Source organism: Vigna unguiculata, chromosome 3 (genome assembly GCF_037176805.1).
Source record: "Vigna unguiculata cultivar grain cowpea cultivar isolate G323 ecotype 2 chromosome 3, ASM3717680v1, whole genome shotgun sequence".
Classification (NCBI taxonomy): domain Eukaryota; kingdom Viridiplantae; phylum Streptophyta; class Magnoliopsida; order Fabales; family Fabaceae; genus Vigna; species Vigna unguiculata.
The window spans coordinates 38980360-38991322 of NC_140794.1; the positions used below are offsets into that span (position 1 = coordinate 38980360).

Below are 10963 nucleotides of genomic sequence, written 5' to 3' on the forward strand. Positions count from 1 at the left end.
TGTCACATCTTCGATAGGGACCAAATTGGTTAATGTTAACAAAAATTGGGACCTAATTGAACAAAAATAATAGGGACCAAATTGAATATAGAACATTGACTTTAACACGTGGCACACTACTAGGTTGACACGAGGACATTTAAAAAAAATAAAATAAAAAATTCAAAAAAACCACGAAGTGACACGTGGCAGTCATTGTTCATGGTCGTTAATGATTTAAACGGTGTTAGCAAAAAGGGACCCAATTGAACAAAATGGACGAAAATTGGGACCTATTTGAACACAAAACCAAAATTAGGACTTAATTGAAAAAACTTGACGAAAATTGGGACCAAAAAGGTATTTTAACTTTATTATATTAAAGTAATAAAATTTACTCATACAATTATAATGATAAAATTATGTAACACCCCATTTAATTAATGACGCTAATTAAAGGAATGTCACGCGGAATAGTATTAGAAACAAAGTCCTGGAGTGTAGACACTACTCCTCACAATTATCCAAGAGAAAACTCGAATAAGAAAAGGGCACACTACGATGTCATAACAAAGTATAAAATATAAATCAACAACATTTAGAATTTTAAGCCTAAAGACCAGTGGTACACGGGCCATAGCCCTAAAGGAAAGTCCAAGTAAACTTAGATCCAGTCCAACCAGACTATGCAGCGGAACCTCCATCACCCTGATGATTACGGGGAGTTCTCACCTCTGCTCACATCAACAAGTTGATGATCATTGCAAAAGAAAAGACCACACCACAGAACATACAACAAACAACAGAAGGGTAAGCTAGAGCCAAAATTAGTTTTATCATGCAATTAGATATACTTTCACAGTCCAATATACATACATCATCCAAGCATGTTATGACCTTCCAATCAATACACTAAGACTCAACTCGACTCATCCAGATACATATAATCTGGTCGGATTCAGCGGATGCTTGCACTTGTGGTGGATACATTTGCTCACCCCCGAGATGCTCACCCTCGAGCTATGTGTTACAAGTGTTACAATGAATCAATCCCTCACACACAAGGTTAGCCCTTAGTGAGTTTCAAGCCTCTTGCTACTCTCACCACAAGAGTCAGTCCGCTCTAAGTGAGACTAAATGACTCCTTAGAGTGTCAGGATGCAACCTTACCTTGAATTCTTACCAAATTATACAGATGGGGCACCACCATGGACACCCACTAACATGGGCCATAGAATTACGTCCCGACCACTGAAGCACGACCATGAAACCCCACCTAGGAATATCCAAGGAATTACGTACTGACCTCATACCAAACATATTCAAGCAACCAAACAATATTATTCATGCGTTTAAAATCCCATACCAACCTATGTGGTCCATCCTCATTCACATTCCATGTTGAGTCCATACTATATCATTCTTCCCAACTCATGAATACATAATTTTATCTCATGCCAATACCATGCCACTTTTGATTACCAACCATCACTTTCATTTCCCATGCCAAGATCACACAATCACATCAATCCAGTTCATAGTCACCGATTTTGTCATACATTTCACATGCCTCATGCAATAAATGGAATATATCATAAATTGAGCAACTCACAACAACTAGGCGAAGAAAAATAGCATGGCTTGCAGTGGACCTTGCTTAAGCCAGAAGCCTTCGCTCAGGCGAGAGGGGTTCCCTCGCTCAAGCTACAAGCTCTCGCTTAGGCGAGACCGCGACAGAGACCCTAGGAGATTCTCACACACTCTCTTAGGCGAGCTCTCCCTCGCCTGAGCGAGACAACCCCACGCCCAAAGGTGAGGTTCCTCGCCTGGGCTAAACTGCAACGACACCCCAAGGCTTTCACGTCTTCTCGCTTAGGCGAGCGTCTCTCACCTGACTGAGACAGTGCCTCGCTCAAAACAAGAGCACTCTACCTGAGTAAGAGTTCATGAGTGTCACCTTGGTTTGTCCCTGTCAGTCTCGCCTGGGCGAGTTGGTCTCGCTTGGGCGAGAACAACAGATCTCGCCACTATTTCCCTGCAACAGTCGCATTTTCACAACCAATACAACAACACATGGCAATCCAAACATTCACAACAACGTACAAACTATACAACCATCAAGTAACTTCCAAGCAGACCAAAAATAGACTAAAACTCATAACTCTAGCTTCCCTTACCTGGAAAGCAGCTAATATCGGCTTCAACTCTTAAACCAACGGGACCGGCAACTCCAATAGCATATCTAAGAACTGGAACTAGTAGCACAGAACAGGAATGAGGTTATTAAAGTGGACCTTTAGTGGAAAAATACCCAAAAGAACTTTGAAAGGAACCAGTAGGGGTTGGGGTTTATCTTACGTGAAGACGAGCTGAGCTTAGAGCTAGCTTGACCAAGAAAATATACTATAAATTAAAATATTAATAAAGAGTAGAAATATTTGAATGTGAGACATAAAAAATATTTAATTGACATACATAATTTTAACATAATTGCGTAATGGTTGTGATAAGAAAATTATATTGGAGATGCAAAAAAATTTGATGACAAACCAAACAATTATAAAAATAAAAAATAGAAAGTGTTATATATATATATATATATATATATATATATATATATATGACATTGGTCTTACACATATAAGGCATTTGACACCACTTTTACCAAAAAATCTTAAGGCAATGGTGTTATGGGTCTTTATTCTTATATAGTGTTTAACTTTTGACTCCAACTTGGACTATTCCCAACAATATATGTATATACATACATGATGAATCTTAATAATATGTCATTCTTTTGCATAAAAACAAATGAAAAAGCTATCTAGTGGCTGAGCCACGCCAATCCAGCTTAGCCACAAACTTGGAAGTGGACCAGAGATGAAAAGAAATCAATGAATTCAATGACAGAGGTATCTCAACATTGATATGGACTTGGGGCTAAAAAAAAGGAAATCTAGGACATGCAGACCGTGTGGCTAAGCTTGGAAAAATTGGCTGAGCACCGCCCATACCATACTATAAAACAGTGACCCCTCACTCTGCTGGAAGCAAGCAAATCTGTAGAGAATAGACCTCTCTTTCACTCTTTCTTCCTAAACTTTTCATAGATCAATTGTATAGGGGAAAAGAGAAATGGATGTTTGTAATTAGAGAAGATTCAAGCTCACCATGAGTGACTAAGACATTCAAGAGGCAAGGTTGTTTATAATTGAATTCCCTTTCTTTTATGATGAATTTATCTTCTAAATTATCCCTTATTGCTTAAGATTATTTAGCTGTAAGTTGTTTAGTTAAATTGTGATATTTTAACTTCTTTAAACTAAGTTGCAAAACTAGTTTGAATTGTGGTCCAACAAGCTTGTCAGACCTATACTCAATAGCGGACCTTGGTTGGGACAAAGGGGAGCCATGGCTCCCCCAAGCTTTTAATTATATATATATATATATATATATATATATATATATATATATATTTATATTTATATATATATATATATAATTTTTATTATTTTTATTAAGTTATATATATTATATATTTTTATTATTTAAAAAGTAAAATAAAAATTAATTTAATGGATTAATAAATGGATTAAAGAGATTAAGGTTTTATATCTGGTTATAAGGTTTATCCACAACAAGTCATATAAAAGTATGAAATAAAAGAAAGACAGATTAGGAAAAAGAAATTGGAGAACAGAGATAACAAATATGCATACTCACACGATCTCATAAATAAGTATCCTAATATGATATATGTATGTTAGATTTATGATTCTTCCATTACGATATTTCTCCCAAATTAAGTTTCCCTAAATTAGTATGAACCCTAACTATGATTTTAGGAATTTTTTGTATGAAATTGGCATGAACCCTAATTATCTTTTCTCAAATTAGTATAACCCAACATTATAAAATGTTGATATTTTGTATTTTCAACTGCATACAATGAATTAGTTGAATACTCTTGAATTGAAATAAAAATTAGAATACTCATTTACGTGAATTCAACAAATTCAGAAAATTAAAAATTGAAAAGTTTGAATTGCATGATTTAAATAAAGAAAATAATTTTTTTAATTAAAATTTTTTTCATATAAAACATCTAATTTGGCACCCCTACATATTTTCTTCAAGTTCCGCCACTGCCTATACTGGTTCTAGATTAAGTATCCAGAGGGGATGTTGGGTGAAGAAAGGCTCTAACAGTAATGTAGGGAAATATCTTGTAAGCTACCTCTTAGAGAAGTTCCTTAGTTGCAAGAATGGTCCATTGGGAAAGGTATTCTTTGATTGCATCAACGTTGTTGATGTATCTTCATCGCCACAATGTGATTACCCAAATTTCTTCTTGGCAAGGGAATCTATATGGAGTTCTTCTTTTATATAACCCCTACATTTACACAAATGGAGACACTTCCAAATCTTTTAGTGTATTTGTTGATTCATCCAAAATTGTCCCCAAAATCTCACAACTATAGTGACAATGTGTTCTTTTCCATTGTTGATGGCATCAACTCTACTTTCATTCCTCATATTCAAGTCTTTGTCCTAAAACATTCACATGTGTGTGAGGGTAATCATGCCTTTGCATCCATTTGACTAGCCAAACATTATCATGCATGCATCGTCAAATAAATAACTTCGTATACCATATAAGTCTTTGCATGCACTAAATGTCCCTCTCAATTTAAATAAATAAAGCTTTTATTCCACTCTTATTTATTACACTACTACATATGTAGCTTAATTAGTACATAAAACACTAATTAAGGATATTAATATTGTGAGAAAAAAAATAATTGTGTCCATCTCACACGTCACATTAATATGATAAAAATACGGGTATTCACAATATTATTTAAATTACCTATGCACTATCTTTTTATTTAGGTGGATAAATAGAACTCATTTTTATGATATTAAAATTCTACACATAATCCATGTTGGATTAAATTTAACTTACCGTTGTTTAAATTTAAATTAAATTTCATTCATTAAGACAATATTGTTAAGTATATCAACATTTCTAGTTTTTCTTCTCTATTTAATGCACAAATTTAGGTAACAGATTAAGATTTAAAACTACTTCAAGATCTTTGATTATTTATTTCTATTCATAGTTTTGGTTTTGCAAGCAACATTCTCATGGCCATAGTTTGAAAAACAACTTAAACTAACTCTTATGAAATTCTTGCCTATATGTATATAATTATTTTCTTATACCAACTTCATATAAAAATATTAGAAAGTCATCCTTCTCTTTTTCATCTATTGATTTTCTCTTGATTTTCCATTCATTACGAACAAATATTCTTCATTATGGCCTTTTCCAACCCTCAACACTTATTTTTTTCTCTTATGGTTTTCTTTTTTATTTCACACCTTAGTTTTGCAAAACAATCAAAGATAAACAGTTTGAAAATAAATGTCATTGATCGATGTTGGAGACCAAACCCTGAATGGATGAGACGTCGATCTCAATTGGCCACATGTTCTGTGGGCTATGCTGGCAAGATGATAAATAACATTGGTAATGACCTTATTCATTATAAAGTTACTGACTCTAGTGATGATCCTATAAACCCCAAACCCAATACCTTGAGATATGGAGCTTCTATTATTCAAGGTAAAGTGTGGATCACATTCCAAAAGGACATGATTATCACATTAGAAAAACCTCTTCTCATTAGCAGTTTTACCACCATTGATGGTCGAGGTGTTAACGTCCACATTGCTAATAATGCATGTCTAATGATCTTTAAGGTAATATTTACTTACTAATAATTAAACTTGCATGCATGATAATTACGAATTACAAAATTATTTTCAACAACTACCAAGTTGTAAGAAACATTACTTATTTTATTATAGGCCACCAACATAATCATTCATAACATTCGAGTTCATCATTGCAAACCTCAAGCCCCTGGAATCGTAATGGGACCCAAAGGAAAGGTGATCCCTTTAGGTCATGTAGACGGAGATGCAATAAGATTGGTTACTGCTTCAAAGATTTGGATTGACCATAATACGTTATATGATTGCCAAGATGGTTTGCTAGATGTAACACGAGGTTCTACTGATGTGACTATCTCCAATAATTGGTTCAAAAATCAAGATAAAGTTATGCTTCTTGGACATGATGATGGATATGTGAGAGATAAGAATATGAAGGTAACAGTTATGTACAACCATTTTGGACCTAATTGCAATCAACGTATGCCAAGGTAAATAATTGTTATACAAAGTACTTGAAAATACACACAAGAAATATTAAGCAATATTATTTGCTCTTATTAACAAATAAATTAACCTCCCAGGATTCGTCATGGATATGCACATGTAGCCAACAATCTTTATCAAGGATGGCTTCAATATGCTATTGGCGGAAGCATGGAACCTAGTCTCAAAAGTGAAGCTAATCTCTTTGTAGCACCAACAATAGGAAATAAAGAGGTAATAAATTTAGAATTTTCATTCCAACTATTTCATATCCAATCACTGAAGTGTTTATATATATATATATATATATATATATATATATATATATATATATTGTACCGTACCTAGCCAAACTCAACCAAGTAAATAATATGCACATCAAAATCGCCTAGCATCTAGTACCCGGACAACACCGGCACAAGCCACCTAGGCAGGTAGCCGGTCGAAACCGATTACTTGCCTAGAAAGTTAACTAACATCAATGCCCCGCCTTCAATAGGCATCCATGGCCTGTTTTGGGGCCCAGGCCCACTCATGGCCCAAGCTGGGGCCCAAGTCAAAACCCAGCCCATGCAATGGTCAAACGTCATTAATGTTCTATAAATACACGTGGACCCCATCATTTAAAGGTACGCATTCATTAATCGCTGATTTGACTCTTTGAGAGCTTTGACTTACTTGAGCTTCGGAGATTCTTCTGCAGGTAACCCTTCCTGGGTTCAAGCCGACATGTATCGAATGGGAAGAGGCCAACTGAGGAGATAGCGGACTACATGGTAAGGTGACGCTTGTGCCTGACTTCTTATTTGTTCTCTATAGGAACATATATATATATATATATATATATATATATATATATATATATATATATATTACATAAAGATTTTAGTTGTGTTACACTAATTGTTTATTATGTGTAGGTGACATGGAGAAAAAACAATGATACAAATAAAGATAGATGGGATTTTCATTCGGTAAGGGACATCTTTGAAAATGGAGCCTCATTCACTATAACAAGAGGAGGAAATGTTCAGAAACCGAATTATAGAAAAGAACAAAATTTTAAAGTTGTAGATGCCAAATTTGTAAGATCATTGACACGTTTATCGGGTGTGTTACGACTCAATAAAAAATTTATATACTAATTAATAAATAAATGAGGAATATTGTTCTCGGTTATTAAACATTTCAAAAATTTGGATGATGTAAATAACTATAGTATAATTTATTTATATTTATAAACATTGAATTTTATTTTTAATCTGAATTCTAAACATTAAAAATTTAATATATATATATATATATATATATATATATATATATACATTCCAATATTTTTTTTTAAGTTATTCAAATTTAAATTCTTCAACTTAATATATTCAAATTTTCTCAAAGTTGTTTTTTGATAGTAGGACAAGTTCTTTTAAATTATTTTATTTTACTTTTTTTATAAAATTTTATATAAAAATAAAATCTATCCATTTAAGACGGAAAAGTATATGAATATTTAGAAAGACATTTTCATATAATTTTTATATAATTTACATATATAATTTATGTTCAAAAGATAATTGATTACATGATCTTGGAATATGGTATTAAATTTACTTCACTGGAAAACCTCTTAAAAGCTTTATTTTAATAAGTTTAAAATACAAATAAAATTTCACATAATAACTTATTACTGAATAAATTCAATTCATCTTAATTCATATTAAGTCTTACTTTTTTGTTTGAACAGTAATATTATTAATAACTTCTCCCTCTTAGCATTAGAATCTTACGAATATATATTTTTTCACCCTGACTTTTCATCTTTCCAACTTTTTTTATTTTTTTATTTTATTATATTTTTAAGATGTTGCAAATAATAATCAAATTTTGAAGTGAAACTTCACTGGGACGTGAAATAAAGGATTTTTGTCGACATGGTAATGACAACCAAAGTGTTCTTAATTCACTGTACATCATGACAAAGAAACTATCATAATATATAACGATTTCAATATTTAATATCTTTTAATTATAATAATAAAAATTATTTCTTTTTATATTAACTGTAATATTAAATTTATATTATCTAGAAAATCATACATCAGATAATAATTATGTCATCTTGAAAAAATTGAAAAGAATAAATGAGAACAACCAAAAAAAATATTAAAATTTAAAGTATATAATAAAGTATTGGTTTTTTTTTTCTTCTAGGCAAACCGGTCTGCATTATTACGGAATTAGGTAGGTTTTTAAAAAATTATGAAAGTGGGCAAAACGTTTTGGGGGTGCACGTTTTTGTATGAAGAAATCGTGTAGCCCCCAAACATTATGTGGTGAGAATTTGTCAACAAGCAAAATCGTGTGGGGGTGAACGATCTTTAAAGGAAATCGTTGTGGGGCTGCATGTTTTTACATGAAATCATGCAGGGGGGTTACGTTTTTCATTCAGTAATCGATTACCGTATGCTGTAATCGAATACTACATGCGTTGCAGTTTTCTGGGTGTAATGTAATCGATTACAGACGAAGTGTAATCGATTACATGGTTAATGCATTATGTTCGAGTAAATTGTAATCGATTACAAAGGTATTGTAATCGATTGCAGTCCAAATTTTTAAAAAAAAAGGTGATTAAATTAGAATTGGATACAGAGGCAAGCATAATAATTTGTTCTGATTTTATACAGTTTTTTGATCCATCAAAGAATAAAGTATTTCAAATTATAGTTGATGAAGGCATAAGAAATATTAATGTTCATAAAAAATTGTCTTAGTTTTGACATTGTAGAAAGAAGAAAAAAACATTGAAACGTAAATTAATTGAAATAAAAAATGTACAAATTATTGGCGAAATGGACATTGTCCCCTATGATGACCCTTAGTGCGACAATAAGAGCATTTTTTTGGCTTATCCGTAACGGGTTGATCCATTTTGTTATGGATCCTAGTCGTTGTAGGTCATCCCGAAGCCTTGTGCCTAGTTTGGGGGTCTGGAGTGAAATTAGGACCTGTATATGTTGACCAATAGTCCTCATTTTGCAGGGGGTGGAATTGGACTTGATAATCCTTATTTATGTTATCAAGGGTGTAAACTGGATCGATAAAATTTGAAAGTGGCATATGACCAAAAGAACAAACAGCTATGACGTGATGACAGGGTAACCGACTAGCTTGGAAGTGACAACAATCACACCACCAATCATTTAATCTGACAGTGAATGAGATTGGTTTTGGCCGATAGTGATGGGGGCTCGATATCTCTTGCACCTCGAATTCTGAATTATCTTGATCGTAGCGTTGAACATGACAATATGCAGATTTCTGTTGATTTTGTTGGAGCAAGGCTGTGACATCTTCTGGATATTGATGACCAGCTCTTAAAATAGAGTCTGCCTTTAAGTCACGTTCAACAAACCAAGCATTTATGTTTTGAAATGTAATTTTCAATAGTGCACAGATAGGTAATGACCGAGCCCCCTTAAGCACAGAGTTCATGCACTCCGCCAAGTTTGTTGTCATGTACGTTTACTTGCGCCCCCCATCATAAGCCTGAGACCACTTATGTAAGGGGATTTTATCAATCCAAGCTACTGTTTGTGGGAATTGGGACCTCATAGCTGAAAGTTTTGCTTGCACGGTAGGTTGTTTGACTTCATAAGCTGTGAAAAAGAAATATAAAATGAAATGAAAAAAATATTATGTTTAAAGGAAATATTTTGTGCATGTGGAATTTAAAGTTAGGAAAATGTCGTACCCAAGTTAATGAATTGTTTCTTGAGACCGACATTTTTGAAGCGGTTGTTGAAGTTGGAACCCAGATGACGTATACAATAGACAGAGTGAAGATTGTCTGATTCCTAGTCAACTTCTTTCGATCGTAGGGCTGACAAAATGCCCTTGCCTCTATCAGTAATTAGGCATAGATTTGGTTGAGGAGTTACATGCTCTCATAATAGTTGAAAAAACCAAATCAATGCCTCTTTTGTCTCACCTTCTACTATTGCAAAGGCCTTTCCTCACACTTATCTGTCCAAGTGAAAGGTTGGTCCTTCCGTGTGAGTTGCGTAAGGGGCGCCACTATTTTAGAGAATCCTTATATGAATCTCCTATAGTAGCTGGCTAACCCCACAAAACTCTTGATCTCTGTGGCCGACTTAGGACTTTCCCATTTAACCACTGCCTCAACCTTCGTTGGATCCACTGAAATACCTTGCGCCGATATCACGTGCCCCAAAAATTGAACCTCATCCATCCAGAACTCACACTTGGATAACTTAGCATAAAGTTGCTTCTCTCTCAAGACGCCGAGCACCGACCTCAAGTGTTCTGCGTGTTCCTCCCGAGTCCTGAGTAGATAAGTATGTCATCTATGAAGACCACGATAAACTTATCTAAGAACGGTATGAAAATCCTGTTCATATAGTCCATGAACACTGTTGGAGCGTTAGTCACACCAAACGGCATAACCACGTACTCATAGTGTCCATACCGGGACCTGAAGGTCGTTTTCTGTACATCGTCAGCCTTTACCAATATCTGGTGGTATCCTGACCGTAGATCAATCATCGAGAATACTGACGATCCATGCAACTGATCCATCAAGTCGTCGATTCTCGGGAGAGGATACTTATTCTTGATCGTCATTTTGTTCAACTGCTTGTAGTCCACACACAGACGTGAACTCCCATCCTTCTTCACCAACAACACTGGTGCTCCCCAAGGCGAAGTGCTGGATCGGATAAACTGCTTCTCCATAAGTTCC

At 34.1% G+C, this 10963-nt stretch overlaps 1 protein-coding gene across 1 annotated transcript; it reads left to right on the plus strand.

Moving 5' to 3' along the window:
- Positions 1–5331: 5331 nt before the first annotated feature.
- LOC114175363 (putative pectate lyase 4) lies at positions 5332–7349 on the plus strand. The gene is made up of 4 exons (XM_028060139.2): positions 5332–5745; positions 5854–6209; positions 6303–6438; positions 7125–7349. Exons 1-4 carry the CDS (start codon positions 5341–5343, stop codon positions 7347–7349), a joined length of 1122 nt encoding a protein of 373 aa, XP_027915940.1. The 5' UTR covers positions 5332–5340.
- Positions 7350–10963: the final 3614 nt, after the last annotated feature.